This window comes from Trachemys scripta, chromosome 11 (genome assembly GCF_013100865.1).
Source record: "Trachemys scripta elegans isolate TJP31775 chromosome 11, CAS_Tse_1.0, whole genome shotgun sequence".
NCBI classification, from domain to species: Eukaryota; Metazoa; Chordata; order Testudines; family Emydidae; genus Trachemys; species Trachemys scripta.
In genome coordinates, this window is record NC_048308.1 from 61,355,566 (window position 1) to 61,375,401 (window position 19,836).

The 19,836-nt window shown below is 45.8% G+C and overlaps 1 protein-coding gene across 1 annotated transcript in view; it reads right to left on the minus strand.

Moving 5' to 3' along the window:
• PTH2R (parathyroid hormone 2 receptor) overlaps positions 1-19,836 on the minus strand; it is a 93,694-nt gene that overhangs the window by 11,790 nt on the left and 62,068 nt on the right. Inside the window, exons 7-8 of the mRNA XM_034786068.1 lie at positions 16,994-17,054; positions 706-772 (exon numbers count right to left, since the gene is read on the minus strand). Of these exons, the coding sequence (XP_034641959.1) occupies positions 706-772; positions 16,994-17,054 (128 nt within the window). The remainder of the gene's footprint in view (positions 1-705; positions 773-16,993; positions 17,055-19,836) is intronic.

Genomic DNA, 19,836 nt, shown 5'->3' on the forward strand with positions numbered 1-19,836 from the left:
TCAAGCTGTTTCCTGCACTGCACAATGTGTTGACAGCTGCATCTGTAGTATGGTATTATGTTGGTAAGTTAGTGAAGGACGAGTTGTCATTGACTACTATAATAGCCAATTTATAACAAAAATGCAGAGGATTTATTTATCTTAAACAAAAAGCCTCTTGCCCGCGACACTAAAATGTGCTTTTCTCTTTATTGTGAGAGGTATCAACACTTCAGAGAGATAAGCAGTTGCCGAGCTAATTTTTTGGGGGGAGGGGACCACTCCCCCCCGGCGGCCTTCAGGTGTCATGTGCCACCTTTTCACACGGGGCTGGAAAAGAAGCCTGCCCTGCACTCACGGGGCAGGGTTGGCTTCTGACGCACAGAGCTGGGCCCAGGCCCCTGCTCCAGGCATCACGACATGGTGCACGGAGTCGTGTGCGTGTCACAACGCCGCTCACTCAAATGTGGCCCAGCTGCCCCTCCATCACGAAGGTTACTGCAGCCCTGTGCACCAGGTTGCAGCAGTGGGGTTGGGAGCCAGGCTCAGTAAAGCAGGACAGAAGCGGCTGCTGCCAGGTAACCTGCTCCTAATTCCATCCTTCCCCGCCCCACTTTCACTTCAGAACCTGTATCTTTTACAGCAAAGCCACAGTGTTTTTTTGTTTTTTTTTTAAATCAGATGACCAATAAACCATTTACTCTACATTGCATGTATAAAACCTACCCCAATGGCTGCTAATATCGGTGCTTGGTAAATCCATTTGATAGCGCCGGCACTGAGCTCCCAGCATCTGTGATATCAACAAATACCTAGAGTTAAACTAATGACAACAGCAACAAACAATCAAAGGTTTCATTTTTTTTAAGTTTTGTTTTTTCCCCATTGGCTAGAATGGATCATGCTCATTTTGGAGGCGTGTAGAAGAATGGGCCGCCGATTTCGGTCAGCCAAAAGAAACAGTCAGCGCTAGGCTATCAGTCTATGAAAAGACCAACAAACTGGCCACATCATCACCATCAAAACAATTACCCCAGCACTGGGACTAATTGTTGGCAATCGCAGAGTGAAAGGCCAAGGAGACTGAAAGCTCTAGTCAAGAGCTGATCCCGCCGGGGCACGGTTGAGACAGTAGTGGTTGCACAGAAGGCGTCATTCGCCAGTGCTGTCCAGATAGCATCTTTCATGAACGTCGACTGGAGACATGGTTTTTAACCAGGAAAAGCATGTCAGCCGTAAGTTCAAGCTTCAGACTGATGCCAAAAAATGTGCTTGGCTGATAGATCAGTGACAGAGAGTGGAAGCAAAACAAGACTTACCGATACAACCCAAATGGCCATATTAGACAAACATGCAGGGCTTTGATGACTAATGATGAGGGTACAGGGAATCAGAGTTTGTCTCTACAAAAACATAAGCCAAAATGATGCGATCCTTTACCTCCTGCTGCATGTTTTCTTTATATAAACATAGGTATTACAGCTGTTTAGCTACTCTAAAGCAATGTACATACTTTATCACAAAGGCCTGGTCTACACTGAGGGGGGGAGGGGGAATCGATCTAAGATACGGAAATACCGTAGCTGAAGTCGACATATCTTATTCCGACTTACTTCCCGTCCTCACGGCGCGGGATCGACGGCCACGGCTCCCCCGTCAACTCCGCTACCGCCGCTCGCTCCGGTGGAGTTCCGGAATCGACAGGGAGCGCGTTCAGGGATCCATATATCACATCTTAACGAGACGCGATATATCGATTCCAGATAAATCGATTGGCGGGTAGTCTGGACGTACCCAAATGCTACAGTTGGGTCAGCTGTAGCTGTAATCATGTTAACGACAGAGGCCATGACACTACTTGCTAAATGCAGATACCATTGGTTTTACAGGAATAATGTGTCAGTTTAGGGATAAGTTGTGAACTTTTTTTTCCTGCCGGGACGTGCTTACACACAGCCCATTGGCCCATTGATGTCAATGGATCCCCGGTATGACTAAGTGCTCACCAGGCTGAGTTAGGGTCACACACTCTAGCCCGTGGTTAGTAAATAATGCATATAAATTGCAAAACACGGGTGCATCAATTTACAAGTAGTGATGAGCCTGGAGTGGCAAGTCTTGAGCAACATCAGGCCTTGTTTTAGGGATATTTTATGCGCTCACTTCCCGCTGAATGGGCGTATGTGTTGTCTGACCATCACAATTATTTTCTGTCTTACTCTATATGAGACTCTTAGCCCTTCAGGCTTGTTAACAGTGCCTTCTGCTCTCTAAAGGACTTATTTTCTTCCTGTTGACAAAATAATGTCTGTAATATCATACCCACACAGAGACATGAAAGAATATCAACTGATTGTCATGCTGGACATGGTTTCAGCCCCTGTACAAAAAGCAATGTTTTAGTATGAAGCTACATTGCATATAAAGGGTCAAATGCCAGCCAAACACACCCAAAATACATCATTTGTGGTGTCTGCATGGCTATTTTTCAGCTGGAATAACTGACTTAATTGACAGTGGCTAGCACAGCTGAAATGCCTTTGAATTTTCATCAGAGTGCCATCCCATCCGTAATTACATTGTCCACCTAGTGCCCATGGCTGTCATATCGGAGCACCTCACAGTCTAATGCATTTATCCTCACAACAGCCCACTGAGGCAGGGAAGGGCTATTATCCACATTAGCTGGATGGGGAAATGAGGCACAAAGAGACTAACTGACTGTTCCACAGTCGCACAGAACGCCAATGGCAAAGCGGGGATTTGAACGCAGGTCTCCCCACTCCTTGGGCAGGGGCCTCACCCTTAGAGCAGAGCTTCAACTAGCATCAATCTGTGTTGAACCACTGACTTCAATGGCGTAATGCTGATTTATATTACCTGCTGGTCAGCCCATATGTCGGTGATCAGAAATAGATATTTAAAAAGAATGGGATTTTCAAATAAAAAAAAACCAGAAGAGTGGGAACTGGCTGGAGGCTATTTGCTGCTCATAATGGGGGTTTAAACACCAGTAGCGTTCCTTCTAAATGCCTGTGCCTACACAACTTATGTGGACTACATTATATTCTTTAATCATTTCTTTCTGTACGGAATGCAGCTCTGGTGAAAGGAGCCAGATGGATAGCCCTAGAGACTGAAGTCACCAACTGAACAGGATGAGTGACAGCCTACTGCTACTGGTAGCTGGTTCCTTTTGAGTGCTGTTGAATGACCTCTGTGAAGTCAGTTGATGGTCTCCAGCCAATTTCAAGTTGGCAGATTCCTATATCACAAAAACCACCCGAGCAACTGACATCTTCACTGGAAGACTCAGCAGCGAGGGCAAGAACTGACTCACCCATTGGGACGGGGGGGTTCCCTCAGCTCAGAGTTTAATCATGGTGACATGACAAGAGCCCAAACCACACCAGTTTGATAAAGGCCTCTCAGTCTCTGGGGCTGTCAATCTGGCAATTAATCATGTTGCAGAATAGGTTATGTTCTGATGGCAAATTTGTGGAATACCCATGAATGGCAAGAAATCAGGCAATATATGGCGCGTAATGGCCAAACAGCGCTGCTGTTTTTATTAATAAGATATTGTACTTGATTTCTTCTGGCCACTCACTCCACTGGGAAAGTATGTTTATTTTACAAAGGCTGTTTGAATTTAGACAAACTGTAAAAAACAACAACAACAAAAACCCCCATCAATACACAGATTTAAAGGCCAGAAGGGACCGTTATGATCTAGTCTGACCTCCTGCATTACACAGCCCAGAGAATTTCACCCAGTGAGTTCGGCATCAAGACCACAAATTCTATTCAAATTACAGTACATCTTTTAGAAGTACATCCAGGCCCAGCTCCTAAAAAGTAGTTAGGGACCTAATTCCCTTTTAAATCAACAGGAGTTAGGTGCCTAAATACCTTTGAAAATCTGGGCTCCAGTCTTGATTTAATGACTTCAAGTGATGGAGAATCAACCTCATCCTTAAATTGTTCCAATGGCTAATTACCCTCACTGTTAAAAATTGGCACCTTCTTTTTAGTCTGAATTTTGAGGGTGATTTTCTCCTTTCTGACAGGCGGACAGAGGTAGAGGGAATGCGCACACAAGCCACAGTGATAGGTGGCAACAGTTTTGATTTTCCGTGCATTTAGGTTGAGTAGCTATACTTTGTTACACTAAGCTATACTACATGAGGGGAAAGAAATATATACTATTGTACTGTTAACTAGAGCTGGGTGATAAATGGTTTTCTCATCCTAGGAAAACTTTTGAGATTTTTTTCCCCATCCTGACTCAGAATGAAAGTCAAAATCTTGAACACGTTTGCTAACCAACAATCACAAAATCAATCATTCGATCAGTTTGGATCCACAAATAGTTTAATTTAAAATTTTTTTTTTTTAAATTTTAACTCTTTTAAAAACTACAATAAGCTTCAATTTTGAAACAAAGTCATTTTGAACTAAAATCCAGAATTTTTCTTTTAAAAAATATCAAAACAGGTCATTGTGACAACTTGGAATTTTTTTCAAAAGAAGACATTTGTCAAAACTGACTTCTTCCTATGAACTATTTTGGTTTAGATGAATCAGCATTTTCCAACGAAAAGCCATTTTATTGACAAAAATCCCATCCTGCTCTTCCATTAGGATAGTGTAATGCTCTCCAGTTCATACCAATGGACTTCATTGATGATGATTTTTCAATATAAGAAATAGCTGGAAGACTCCAAACTGGAAGAGAATAACACAAGGCCCAATCAAATTGGCAGTTTTTCAAAGAGATACTATTAAGGGAACAAGAGCAAACTATCCCACTGCATAGGAAAGATAGGAAGTATGGCAAGTGACCACTCTCGCTTTACCAGGAGATCTTCAATGATCTGAAACTCAAAAAAGAGTCCTACAAAAAGTGGAAACTCGGTCAAATTACAAAGCATGAATATAAACAAACAATTCAAGCATGTAGGGACAAAATCAGAAAGGCCAACACACAAAATGAGATTAAACGAGCTAGAGACATAAAAGGGTAACAAGAAAACAATCTACAAATACATTAGACACAAGAGGAGATTTCCGAGCCATTTCATGATTATCTTCAAAAACTCATGGAAGATGGGAGAGAGTCCAGAGGACCGGAAGAGGGCAAATATAGTGCCACTCTATAAAAAGGGGAATAAAGACAACCTGGGAAATTTCAGACCCATCAGCTTAACTTCAGTACCTAGAAAGATAATGGATCAAATAATCAATTTGTACTTTTCAGTTGTTTTCATAAAGAAAGATGGTCATTGGTAACCATTAAAACATGTTATTTGCAACTAAATGTAACTGTTTTGTTAAATTTATTGCTTCTTTTTGGTAACCAGCAGGATACACAATATCTACACACATTTATTGAAGCAATTATATAGCTTAATTTATTCAGATTCTTCGTTTTTCTATTTTTTTCTCAGTTACAAAATGGTGAATGATGCATCTTTTACTTACTAGATGATTAATTTTTACTTATGATCCGTATCAAGTTTTAATTAAATGGAAATTAAAATCTGATTAAAAATGAACATTTTTTTTTACTACATAAAACTACCTTAAACGTAACAGAGGGTCCTGTGGCACCTTTAAGACTAACAGATGTATTGGAACATAAGCTTTCGTGGGTGAATGCCCACTTCGTCAGATGCATGTCATCCACGAAAGCTTATGCTCCAATACATCTGTTAGTCTTAAAGGTGCCACAGGACTCTGTGTTGCTTTTTACAGATCCAGACTAACACGGCTACCCTTTGATGCCTTAAACGTGTTGGATATGTAAGAAAAAGTTTGTCAAAGCACATTTTGCATTTAAAACTAACTGCTTTATTAAAGAAAGGAGGTATTATCCATAGTTAATTAATTGAATGGATTGTTTCTGGTCACCATGTCCATCTTGATTTTAGTACTAGTAGATCTCTCTCTCCCACACCTTCTCTTTTATTCATAGATTGCAAGAGGAAAACAGTATTTCTTGCTTTTTCAACTCCCAATTGGTTTCTTAACTTTGAATGAACTAGTCATTGAACTGAATTAGATGAATAAACTGAAATGGAGAAATATTCTCTTTGCACTGGCAGAAGGGGCTACTGCTGTCAAAAGCTGAGTTAGCACTTCAGACACACACTTGTTTCAAGTGCTTAGCCAGTAACTTTAAGCAGTTCAGGATTTGACTATCTTAAAAACTAGGCAGCAAACTTGTACTGCTTAATAGTTTTTGTATTTTATTTTAATAGATTAGAATAAATTTAGGCCTTAACATAGATTGTCAATTTGAAATTTCAACGTAAATAGGTTTATTTTTAAAAATAATCCCGGATTTAAAAATTTAAAATCTGATTTTTTTTTTAAAGTATCACCAATTTGTATTCACCTTGTCTCAAAGTGACATGATAATAGGATACGGGGACTTTGTTCTAGGGCTTGTCTATATGGAGAGTTAGTGCACAGCAAGTTGGGGTGTAAATAAACAGCGCACTATCCGTCCATACACTAACTGGCCCTGGGAACCCTGCTACCACACACAAAAAGCTCCCTAGTGCCCTTTGACACGAGTGCGTTTACTGCAAAGAAGCAGGTGACTTAGGACAGGGGGAGGGATAGTTTAGTGGTTTGAGCATTGGCCTGCTAAACCCAGGGTTGTGAGCTCAATCCTTGAGGGGGCCACTTAGGGATCTGAGGCAAGATCAGTACTTGGTCCTGCTAGTGAAGGCAGCAGGCTGGACTCAATGACCTTGCAAGGTCCCTTACAGATCTAGGAGATAGGATATCTCCATTAATTTATTTACACTTGCAGATGTAGAGCGCTTTGAGTTAAACCAGCCTTCGTAGAGGGCAATACGGAAAGCGCTGTAGTCTGTCCACACTGACAGCTGCAAGCGCACTGGCGTGGCCACATTAGCAGGTCTTGCAACGGCCAGAGAGAGAAGTGCATTGTGGTAGCTATCCCAGCATGCAAGTGGCTGCAATATGCTTTTCAAATGAGGGAGTGTGTTGGGGGGGAGAGAGAATGTCAGCATGATGTCTTGTAAGTTCAGACAGCAATAGACTCCTCTCCTCCCTCCCCGCCTCTTTCTCTCTCACACAGTATTCCACAGTAATGGTTGCTTTGTCTTGGAGCAGATAAGCATGCCGGCTATCAGAAACGGAGCTTTCAAAGGGCATATCGGCATGCCTGCAGTAATTCCAAAACAATGACAAGAGTGGCCACTTGCTTTAAGGGGATTATGGGATGTTTTCGGCGGCTGATCAGAGCGCAGTAATGCAACGCCTCGTTCACACTGATGCCCAGGCGTTTTAGCCAATGCGCACCAAGTGTTAATCTTCTCACCGAGGTGGAGTACCAGGAGTGCTCTAGCCCTGGAGTCAGAGCACTCTATGTGCTTTGCCAGTGTGGACAGGTACTAGGGTGCCCGGGGCTGCTTTAATGCGCTCTAACTAGCAAGTGTAGCCAAGCCCCTAGTGTGCAGAAAGCTAGTATGCAGTAGATTTACACCCCAACTTGCTGTGCACTAACTCACCACATAGACAAGCTCTTAGCCTTTGCCTCCAGAGTCTTCCCACTTCATCAGAGACATGAGTTAGTAAAAGATCTGAGCCCATATTTCCTTCCAGGAATGCTGCCTTCCTAAACAAGGACTATGGAAACCTTTATTGTGTTGAGTGTTCTCCCTCTTCATTCTTTGCTGCCTAGCAGAGTTTAAGCATTGTTTGAATCGCAGCCGGTCTGAATCATAGAACCATAGGGTTAGAAGGGACCACAAGGGTCATATGGCTACTGACCCTATGAGTCCCTCAATATCCACTGGCAAAGTGTTCACCATCAGTAACTACAATTGTTACCATGCCGGACAAACTCAGTACACATAACACCTTTTGTCATAGTATTTATCTAAAGAGTATTTTGTAAGCTACCATATGGAAATTGACACTCTGGTCACTAATATTCTTGTGTGAAATATGTTGAGTCTAAGCAATCCAAGTAGAGATGATAAGCAGGTTTGTCCTAGAGAAAGGAAGGTATGTGGACTGGTCTGCCAGCATCAAGCTTTGCGAGCCTGTGGATAATGCATTTGCCTCTGTGGTAAACAGTGTGATCAAGCTAATAGGTGAAGGAGAAAACAGCATGGCTTGATTACAAGCAAAAGACATTTGCATCTAAGATAAATAGAGTAACCAAACCAGCAGGAAAAGGGCCCCAGCTCCCCATTCTGGATAGGGGGCATTGAGGTCCCAGGGGGGTGGTTAGGGGCAGGGGTCCCAGTAGGGGGCGGATAGGGGACAAGGAGCAGGGGGGTTGGATGGGTCTGGGGTTCTGAGGGGGGCAGTCAGGGGGCAGAAAGTGGGAGGGGGCTGATGGGGACAGGGGCCAGGCTGTTTCGGGGGCACAGCCTTCCCTACCCGGCCCTCCATACAGTTTTGGAACCCCAATGTGGCCCTCGGGCCAAAAACTTGCCCACCCCTGCATTAATGCAACAGGGATCACAATCTCTCCTTGCTTAGTAAAAGAACGATCAAGCTATCTGTGGAAACTGACACAACTTTCAATACCTGCCAGTGGAGAATTACTAGGTTTTGTTTTGCCTTTTTACAGTAGTCAGAGCTACTTGCTAACAGTTTTGCATGGATGAAGTGATTGCTGTGAGTCAGAATGCGGGAGACAGAAACTTTCAGATTCTCAATCTAGTATTGACTGCAAATAAATAAATAAATAAATAAATCCTGCATCAGCCTTGCAAGAAAAGATAAATGGTGATATCCTGGGTGAAAAGGATGCTGGTAGTAAGCGACACTTCAGAAGAAACTGCACCAGCATCCTCTGCCAAAGATCAAAATGGAATGACCGATATTGTTCCTCCCAATGATTCCTACTATAAGCAAACTGAGCAACTTACAGAAAAGTTGGTGCCTTCCTTTAGTTTTCTTTCACTCAAAATAACAGAGCAGATGGGCTGATCAGCATTTTTTTCAATTTCACTGAAATTTCAAATTTCGAAATAAAAAAAAATTGGAGTTGGACAAACTTTTGAATGGAAAAAGAAACCTGGAGAAATGCTTCTCATCTCCCCCTTCCCCCGTTATCTCTATATAGCACCATGATGGGGTAAAGAATCTGTAAGGAAAGTTCCCATACGTGTAGAGTAATTTGCTATTGTTGTGCCAAAGCATGGGGTCAGGGGATAGGGAGCAGGAGGGGTTGGATAGGAGGTGGGGTCAAATTTGGAGAAGTCGAAGGGTTGCCATTCACACTGGAGTGCGGAGTTTTGTGAATGTGCAGCAGAAAGGCGAGCTGCGTGCTACAGCTGAATAAACAGCCTCTGACTTTTGTGGTGCATGCACAGAGAAAAGACCAGAAGTATTTAATGGAGGTTTATAAGTTCTCCTTTTTTTCCATTAGAACACCACAATATCAGTGTTCATGATTTTCATTGGTTGACCATATCTATCCCAAGCTGTTCCAAAGACTGTAAATTCAAAGGTTAAGAACATAAGATTGGCCATACTGGGTCAGAGCAAAGGTCCATCTAGCCCAGTATCCTGTCTTCCGACAGTGGCCAATGCCAGGTGCCCCAGAGGGACTGAACAGAACAGGTAATCATCAAGTGACCCATCCCGTCGCTCATTCCCAGCTTCTGGAAAACAGAAGGTTCTGAGCATCTGTACGTCCCACTGACAGGAGTCGGAGAGGTGAGTGCTTGAGCACCTTTGAAAATATATCAACAGCTGCACAATACAATTTATAAAAAAACCCAGTTCCAACAGAAGAGCAGGCTGCTGAACAAGGAGATCACTTATTTACATGCCTAAATATGGTCTTTGAAGTATCCAAGTTTCAATATTTTTGGCCCACTACTCCTTGGCAGAAGCTCTATTAGTGGAAATATACCATAAATCCACGCATGGAATTCAATAAAATAAATACGCCAGGGCAAATTAGAGATTTGTGTGGGCTCCTCCAGAGAGCAGTATGCAAATTAGATGCTCACTTGCACATGCACAAAATCTGGTCCTATCTGGGGACTGAAGATCAGGCCCTGTATGTCTTTGGAATATTTTACTCTGTGACAGCTGGGTCCATAATTCAGGTTTCAAAGGCATTTTTTTTTCACCTTGTTGTGCTGCATGAAGGAAAGTGGCCGGGGGAGGCTTCAGCGTGGGTTTATAATGCACGCAGGCCACTCTGCACATTGTGACCTCGCACATGGGGTCACAACGCCATTTCCGTGACTCATGCTGTACTCTTGCAAAACAGCAGCCCTCCAGTGGTCAAGGCTGAAGATAACACTTGCAATTGCCGGCAAGAATGGGAACAGTGGTTTCTTTATAGAATTTTCACATCAAAGCTTCATATGCACCTTCTACATTAAAGGAGCAGCTACCCTTTGTTTCCTGTAGAGGTACAGCTGTCTCTCCTCGGCAATGACATTTTTCATTAGTGACCCCAGATGTCACTGCTTTCTTCCTTACCACAGATTTTAAGTGCAATGAATCTTATCACACAATGGAAAGAGGGTTCTGCAATGGGTTTTGTTTTATTGTAAAACTAGAGTTCCACTGTTGAATTGCTGGGGGATTTTTATATATGTCCTTTAAGGTTCCTCAGTTAAAATCCCCATCACGGGTCTGGCTGCTTGGCCCTCATGTGGATACACAAGGAAAGGATGCAGGGCACCTTTCCCCCAATCTGGTCCCCATGTCCATGAGCCAGCCACAATGCATCTGATGAGTACATGCTCAGCTCCCCTTCTGGGATGCCCACAGATGCTAGCTGCTGCGTGGGGAGAAGAGTATGCAGAATTTAGGGACATGGTCCTACTGCCATCACTGTGCCCCAGCTAGCAGAGCTAGATGGGAACGGGGGTGGAGAATGGGGAGGGTGAGATATTACGTCTTCTCCTTGGGTGGCGTAGTTACCATGCAATGTATGCTGCCTGAAAGCCCCCTTCCTGGAGACTTCAGCTACAGGACAGTCCTTTCACACCACCTCGCTTTATGTGCAGCACCAGGGCCGGCTTTAGGAAGTGCGGGGCCCAATTCGAACATTTTCGGCGGGGCCCCGACAGGGATGACTTAAAAAAAAAAAAAAACATGTAAAAAACCACCTTTCATTTCTTCCATGTATTATTTACTTTCCATAACTATATAAATAATAACAAAATGATATATTACATACACTACGTAATCTATGCGGATGCATGCTAACCCTACCTAAAGTTCTTGACGCCCCCTCCCCCCAGGACCCCTGCCCCATCCACCCCCCTTCCCTGTCCCCTGCCTGCCCCCTGCCGCCCCATCCAAACCCTCTTCTCATTCCTGATGGCCCCCGGGGACCCCTGCCCCATCCAACCACCCCTTCTCTCTGTCCCTGACTGCCCCTGGAACCCCTGCCCCTGACTGCCCCCTGCTGCCCCATCCAACCCCCCCACTCTTTCCTGACTGCTTCCCCGGGACCCTTGCCCCCATTCAATCCCCCGTTTCCTGCCCTCTGACCTATCCACCCCCCTCAACCCCCCGAACTCCCCTGCTCTCTTCCAACACCCCCTCCCTGCCCCCTTACCGCGCTGCCTGGAGCAGCTCGGCCGGGGCCGGGTCTGGGTCCATTTGGTCTGGGCTGGGTCAGGGTTCGTGTCCGGGCCGGAGCCGCTCGGTCCGGTCCGGGGCCCAAGCTGACCCAGGCCGGAGCCGCTTGGCCATGCCCGGCTGGGGCCGAGACCGGCACCGCGGGGCCCGAGCCGGGCCGGAGCTGCTCAGCTGGGACTGGGCTGGGGCTGGGGGCATTCGGCTGGGGCCAGGCCATGCCTCCCTGGAACTCTCCTCGCGTCCCCCCTCCGCCCCAGCTTACCTCCTGCCTGCTGCTTGTTTCAGGCTTCCCGTGAGCATCTGATTCGCGGGAAGCAGGGGAGGGGGAGGAGAAGGGGGGCAGAGCATTCAGGGGAGGAGGGGGAAGTGGGCCGTGGGATAGGTGGACAGCTGCGTGGGGCCCCATTCAGGGGAATTGGCCGAATCGGCCTAAAGCTGGCCCTGTGCAGCCCTGTTCATTTCAATGCAGGCGTAACACAGCAGCTTCTGTCGTACACATTTTCAGACCAAATTCTGCACTTCCCGGGACTCATGCTCGGAGCATCTGAGGAGAGGGTGAGAAAAAGGTGGCTGTAAGCCACCTTTCCAAACTGCTTATCCTGGAGAGATCCCTTAAGGGCATGGATCATCTAAAGTGTCATGTGTTCTGCTCCTAGCCCTGTTACACCATTCTGCGACTGCTAGCAGCAAATATCTCCAACAGCTGGTGATGGGGCGGGCTGCAAGTTACTACAGAGAATTCTTTCCCAGGTGCCTGGCGGGTGGGTCTTGCTCAGTGTCCAACTGACCACCGTATTTGGGGTCAGGAAGGAATTTCCCCTGGCTCAGATTGGCAGAGACCCTGGGATTTTTTGCCTGTCCCTGCAGCATGGGGCATGGGTCACTTGCAGGTTTAAACTATGTAAATAGGAACTGGAAGTCTTTAAATCATGATCTGAGGACTTCAGTCATTCAGCCAGAAGTTAGGGGGTTATTACAGGCATGGGCCGGTGAAATTCTGTGGCCTGCAAGTCAAACTAAATGACCGTGATGTTCCCTTCTGGCCTTAGAGTCCCTACCTTTCCCTGCACTCAACATACCTCCCCCTCTACACAGGAGGAGGGGACAGTGGGCGGCCTATGGAAATGTTCACTTCATACTACTCAGGGGACTGTTTTACATTCAGGGAATCTATGATGCCCCTTTAGGTCAACACAAAGCAGCTGAAATATAATCAAGGATCTGGTCCAATATCTCAATAAGAAATGTGGAAGTGGACCCAGACATTCCAAGTCCCCTATCACTAGGGTGACCAGACGTCCTCTTTTTAAGGGACAGTCCCGTATTTCAGCTCTCCTGCAGAGGTCCCGACTTTTTCTTAAAAACAGGCAACTTCTCCTGTATTTTCTGTCTCCCCCCCTACTGGCAGGTCCTGCTACTGGCCGGATCCCTGCTCTCCAGCTGCCTGCCCGCCAGCAGTGAGTGGGGGGAGGGGTGGCTGGGTGGGTGTGCAAGGCTGGCGGAGGGGCAAAGCTGCAGCGCATGGAGCCGGCCGTTCTGTCAGCGCAGCCCCCGCTGTCTGCCGGCTCTCGGCCAGCAGGGTCCCCCCCATCCTGTTTGCAGCCGGCACTAGCTGAGATGGCAGATGAGCGCGGGCAGCCGGTTATGTGTTGCTCTGCTAACCACCGAGCTGCCCTTTATGTGCTCCCCCTCTTGCGGTCCTCTCCCTGCTTTGCCCCTTCACCACCACCCCAGCCCTGCTGCTCCTCCATATCCCCACCGGCAGGGCGCGTCCCGCTCCCAGCACTGTGCAGAGACCCAGCCCCCAGGTCTTAGTGCTCAGGTCACCAACAGCCTGGTTCCTAGCTTCCCCACTGCCTCTGGCTGGGCAGGTGCCCCCGGAAAGCCCAAGACCCTCCAGCCCAGGGCTCTGGCCAGGAGGAGCCAAGCCCTGCATGTGCCAAAGCCCCCACAGAGCTGGCATGGGGAAGCCTCTCCGCCCCTCAGCTAAGCTCTGGAGTGGCGGGGAGGGGAGAAAGCGATTTCCAGCCTGTTCACACCCTGACCCTGCAGGCTCCACCGCAGGCCCCCAGGCAGGGGCTTAGCACCCTCTTTACCCACGGCCTGCCGCCCTGCGCCCAGGGAGCACGGAGCTGCTTTGTCCCTTAGGCACCCTGCCCTGCTGAGCCACCTCTCTGGCCAGGTTCGCTGAAGCCCCTGCAGTCAGGTTCTCTGGGCCCTGGTGCACAATTCATCCATAGGGCTTAACCCCTTCCTGCCCACGCTGTAGCTGGGGACAGCAGGCAACTGGATTATGTTGGTGGCCAGCAGCAGCCTGGAGGTGGTAGCTGCCTTTCGACACTGTGCAGGTAGGAAGGGACAAGCTGCTTCCAGCCACAGGGGAGTGGGGGTGGGGGGAGAGAGCCAGGTGACCCTGCATGCCCCCCACGTGGTGCCTCGGGAAGATGTGGTGGCAGGTACCAGGAGAGGTGGGTCCATCCCGGGGGCCCAGCCAGGCATGGATGGGGGAGAGTGCCAGGCAGGGAGCGTGGGGTCGGTCAAACACCCCCACCCCTCCAGTGTGAAAGAGGTGTACGGGAGTGTGTGTATGTCACCTCTCCCTGTGAACCCTAAAGCCTTAACAATAAGAAGGTAAATAAAAAGAATCCAGCTACACACTATTTCTTTTTAAGAGGGGCTCAGTCAACTTGATGTTAATTTGAACATTTATCCTGCATATTTCTGACTGAATACTCATAGTGAAGCAAGTTCAATGGCAATTTTATTAGGTGGCCCATATTCAGCATAGGGAAATAGGGTCGCCCTACCTCTCACTCACGCTGAGGTATTTGTCTGAATACACAATGTGCCTTTCTTCTAGGACATGAACAAAGACTTTTCCAGCCCAGCTCAGTATATATTTGTGGGTAGTGAAAGTGATGCCTGGTAGTAAATTGCTCTGAACCATTCCTAGTGCTTGACAAAGTTTTGAACTATTGACATTCAGCAAAGCAACTCCTCAGCAATTATTACACAGACAAAAGTAAAGCTCTGGGAGGAAAGAATAATTTTCTGCACATATTGATGCAGAGAGTCAGAGCATGAAATAAGGTCACAGCTACTGCTCAGTAGCTGCTCATATTATTCATCATTTCAGCTGAATCAGAGGGCACCAGGTGGCCCACTTAATAGCCATTTGTTTGAGGTTGGAATTGTTACTGGTGGATTGTCTCTTGATTTAGCTTTGGGACACAGAAATAGTGACGAAAGACAATTAGAGTCAAGAAAATGCACTGATCGTGGAGCTTTTCCTTTCCAAGTTTTCTTTGTTATGACGCACTCAGGGGCCTAGATGAGAAGCAAGACTGAGGAAGAGAGGAACTTACGGAAGACACTGGAGCTCTGCAGCAGGGTACTCAAGCGATTTTACATGTTGACACTGACAGCTATCCATGGGACTGATTCACAGGCGTGAAAAGCCTCCCATTGACTTCAATGGGCTTTGGATCAGGCCCCTTTGAGTAGCAGCCTTATCAAAAACATGGAAAACACCCACCCAAACAGCGTCTTCATAATCTTTGAGAGAAGGTTGCTATGCCACATGGCCGGAAAGCAAGAAAAGGAGCAGCTAAGTCGTTCCACACCCATCTCCACTCCATTCATTAGTTCTCATTCTCATTCTCACCTTCCACCACCCACAACTATGTCTCTCCAGCCTTAAGCTGGAACAACCCAACCTGCATCTTTAAATCATTAAACTAGCTCGCCTATGCAGGACTTCAATTCTGACATTTCTATATTTAAAAAAAATCACCGGCAACATAGATCACGGATTCCTCCGTTATCCTAAAAATTACAGAGAAACAAAGCTCCCTGCTCCTGTTTGCAGTCTGACACCAGATCTCACTTACTCATACCAGTATGAACAGAGTGATAAACAAAACAAAACAATCAGCACATAACCAGTAACAATAGGCAGAGTGCCCTGGTGCTCACTGGTTGTTCAGGATGGAGGCATATGCATACGTGTGGGCTGTGGGTGATGAAAGGGTAGTTGAAATTGATGAATGACATGCACCTGGAGTGCTGAATGACTTCTCTTATCACCTTGGTTTTTGTGATGGGACTTTCAAAAACACTCAGCATCAGCATACCCTGCTCCGGTTGAAGTCAACAGTAAAAGCTCCACTGACCTCAGTGGCAGCTGGGACCCATGCTGAGTGCGTTTGAAAAGCCCACCCTACATGCCTGACTCGCGGCTGTGGACAGAGTCTGGGAGTATGAAATGTAAATTCTCTTACTTGCATTTATCTCTAATTGTAAGTGCAAACCTTTGGATGTGTCTAGAAGCCAGCTTGGGGGCCCCTTTTTAGAAAATGGGCAATAGTGTATATGGATCATGTATATATATGTATGTATACACACACACACACACACACACACACAAATATGAATATATACAACATGTACTGATGACACCCCTGTACTAAACTATGGAACCATGTGATAAATCACATTTATCATACAACTTTGATTTTTCTCACTTGCCCTCTCCCTATTTAGTCCCTCAGTACCACCTACGTTTAACATTTCAAACATCTGAGCAGCTTGAGCTACTATTAGTTTACAAGAGAGTTGACAAGAGAGTTCCTCTCCTTCCCCGCTAATATAAAATTTCCACCCCCAAAATTTCACTGGCTTGATATGTCTGCCAATCAGTATTCAATCCTGGGTTAATGGCAGGCTTAAGGTCCAATAGCTTATGAAGCATGAGGCCTCGGAAAAACAGTTGTTTGAACACTGGCTAACCCAATATTCGGTCTCATTGAGTGTGAACTGGATATAACAGAAAAAGATCCATAGTGGACACGACCCCATTTTCAGTGCTCTAGCTGCATGCGAAGCAATTTTATTGCCCACTATCTAAATGCCAAGTCTAATTTTAAATCCTTTAGAAATACAATAGAAACAAGTTTATAATCACAGCGAGGATCTCCACAGCAATGAGTTATCAGACCAATAGGAATTATTTGCTTTGGGCATTTAACTTACTATCGGACCTTCAGGAAATGAGATCCCATTATCATCTCTCAGCTTTGCAACACAGAAAGTAAACAAGAAAAATTAGGGTTACGCAGACCGTTATTCTCTTCAGTACATGTGGAGCCACGCTAAATCAGAGCAGCAGATGAGCTGACCCTTTATTTTTATCATCACTTTTTCTTCTCTTTTACATTAAGGTGTCCACCGTCGACCCAGGCATTCTGCTGGTGCATCTATCTTTTGCTGTTTAAATCGACACTTTGTTTGCAGGTAAGAATGGGAGCACGTGATCGGCGGTACATGCAGGAATGGAGAGATGAAAACAAATCTGATTGCTTTCCATAAACAGATAGATCAAAGCGCCTTCTGCTTCTTTGCCACTTACCTTGCATCTGCCAGCGTTGCACGGACCACTGCCCAGGCTCCTACAAACACAGCCGGAAATCCTACAATTATGAAAAGTTAATTCGTCACTGTTCAGAACAGGTTCATTTGGAAGAATGATGGGGTGGGTGAGAATTGTTTTTTTATTTACATCTTAAGGGAAAGTAAAATAACTACTTGTAAAAGAAGCCAGAAGGAAATGAAGTTCTTATTATTAATAAACCATGAGCTGTGAAGATGCAATATTCAACATGAGCATGAAAGACCAAATTCTAAAAAAAAAAAGGTGATGGGGTGGAACTGAGGTCAGAATTTGCACCTAAATTTTAGATAGAGCTGAAAGTTTAAAAAACACCCATTCTACACACAACTTTTTGGGCCAAATCCCTAGTTGGTGCAATTCAGTGGCTTCATTTATATCAGCTGAGGATCTGTCTTTGCCTCCACTGTTTCTTATACACCAGGAACCAGAGGATGAGGTGATTCTGAGTCATGGAGCTTTTATCTCTATATGATACAGGACCCCAGCCCAGCTTGGAAATAATTTAAAAGTTTGACAGTGATTGGTTGGTGTATATGAAATGAACTGGGTAGCCTCAAGCCAGTTCCAAGTGAACAAACATCGACAAAACAAAAGCCAGAATCACAGCTGGCAACTTTCAGCTGTCACATCACGCAGCCCAAGGAACGTATAGGCGGGAAGCATGGATTATTCTTTCCCTCGAAAAGCTAGTCAAAGAAAGGATTGAGGGAAAGTGGCAGGACAGCATGGGGACATTTGCACTGTTTCTGCCCACAACGGAACCTGTTGGCTGGACAGAGGACTTCAGTCTCCTGCAATGTTTGCCCAGCCCATGTCTCAGATCAAGTATTTAAAATGCAGCACCACTCATGGGTGGTGTGATTCAAATACAGGGTCTGGGTTTGAGGTCAGTGGGAGTTTTGCCGCTGACTTCAATGAAGCAAATGCAAAGGTTTCCAGTCACCAATCTCTAACCTCCCCTGTGAGAGTAAGAATATTTGTAGTGGAATCAAAGCTACCAACCTTTTATGTGCAAAGTTAGCTGTCCCCTCGGGGGGAGGTTTGCCACGGTGCAGAGGGCTGGCCCATAGCCCACTTTAGGCCCATTTTGATGGCTTAGGTAGGACGTATGCAGTTCATGGGTTTGGTGCAGCTCATCTGCAGAGCGCCAGATTTGGCCTACTCCTAAGGAAATGCTGTTGAAAGTGTATTCAAAAAATGGTGCTGGTGGTTTCAGGAAGGATTGTTGCCCTTTCAGAATGTTTGTTTTTAGTAACAATTTTCTTAACATAGGAAACCTCCAGATGGCAGTTATTGAAAACACTATTGGCCTTGCTATGGCCAAATGCATTAGTGACCTGAGCTAAAGCCAATGGGAGTCTTTCCATTAGCTTCAATAGGCTTTGGGTTAGGCCCTAAACAACCGGTAAGAGCAAGGACTTCCTGTGGACTACCATTTGAGCAGCAACAGATTAGAGCATCTGATATAGATATTCCTCTTTAAGAGGTGAATAGAGTTTTAAAATGCTGACAACATTTTCAGGCTATACTTGCTCAAGAAGTTGTGATTTCTGAGATGCACCATGCAATGTGACCCTCAATACTGACAAAGGTTCAGGTGAGCTACCATTTGCTTCCTCCGTTCAAGTTAATGGAAATAGCATTGTGTGTTCCTGTGACCCTGCAACTCTGAATTTGATTTTGCCATATAGGGAAAGCTGGTGATAAAGTACTGAATTAAAGTGAAAAAAAAATATATGAGCAAAGCCTTATGTTTATATTTGAAATGGAAGAGCCATCTCTCTGTACAAGCATCATTGCTCTCTATAGTATGTCTTGGGGTGTCATGACTAGCCCAATTTAAAACACTCAAATGCTGGGTCTTCATAAGACCTGAGTGAACAATTGACCTTTGGCTGTTTGTGAATTCTCTTAGAACAGACTTAGATTCCTACTAATTTATACCTTATTCAAAATATGGTTCATGAGGACATATCTCAGTCTATGGAGTGCTCTCAAACTATTCTCTGCCTCTCTTGCTTTGGAGAGTTGCCATTTGTATTGTGCGCTCTTCACTTATGTCACCTGGTATTATATACCCAGAAGCCACAATTCCTTCTCTGCTCCAAGCTGGCTCTAGTGAGACAGTAATATACCCTTGGCCTACACCAATAGTAAATTACCACCTCTGGGGAGCTGGCTCAGATATTGTGTGTGTTGTGGGGGCAGAGCCAATTCCCTGCCAGTCTCCACCCGTTCCATTTAGTATGCAATGAACTTCTCCCCAACACCTGAACTCAAGGACTAATCTGCCCCTCTTTTGTCTACACACAAATTGCGTTAACCCAAAATTTGGACCAGGGTTCTAGGAGCCCAGAGGGGTGAAGGGTCCAAGCCTGAGTCAAGCTAGGAGCCAGGGTTCAAGCCCTATTGCTCTGCACTGTAGACACAGGCCCACGGAACTTGTGCTCTGTGAGTCTACCAAAAGTGTCCCACAATCCCATGAGCTGACTTTGTCCTCTGGACAGTCAAATGTGGTGGTCAAGTTTGCCCACAGTGCACCATAAACAAAGGGCTAGAAAAGCCACATTTTGGGAGGGTGAGAGGAAGTCTGGGATATAGGTGGTTGGACTCAGGTTCGGACAATGCAGTGTAGACATTAGAGACCCAGGTTGAGACACAGGGTTCAACAATTCCTAACCTGGGGTTACAAATGAGTGGCGATGCTCAACCCCTAGCTAAACAAACCCAGGTCTGCTAGCTCGTGTTCTACTAACCCTGGGTTACAGTACAGTGTAGACATTCCCTTAGAGACACAAAAT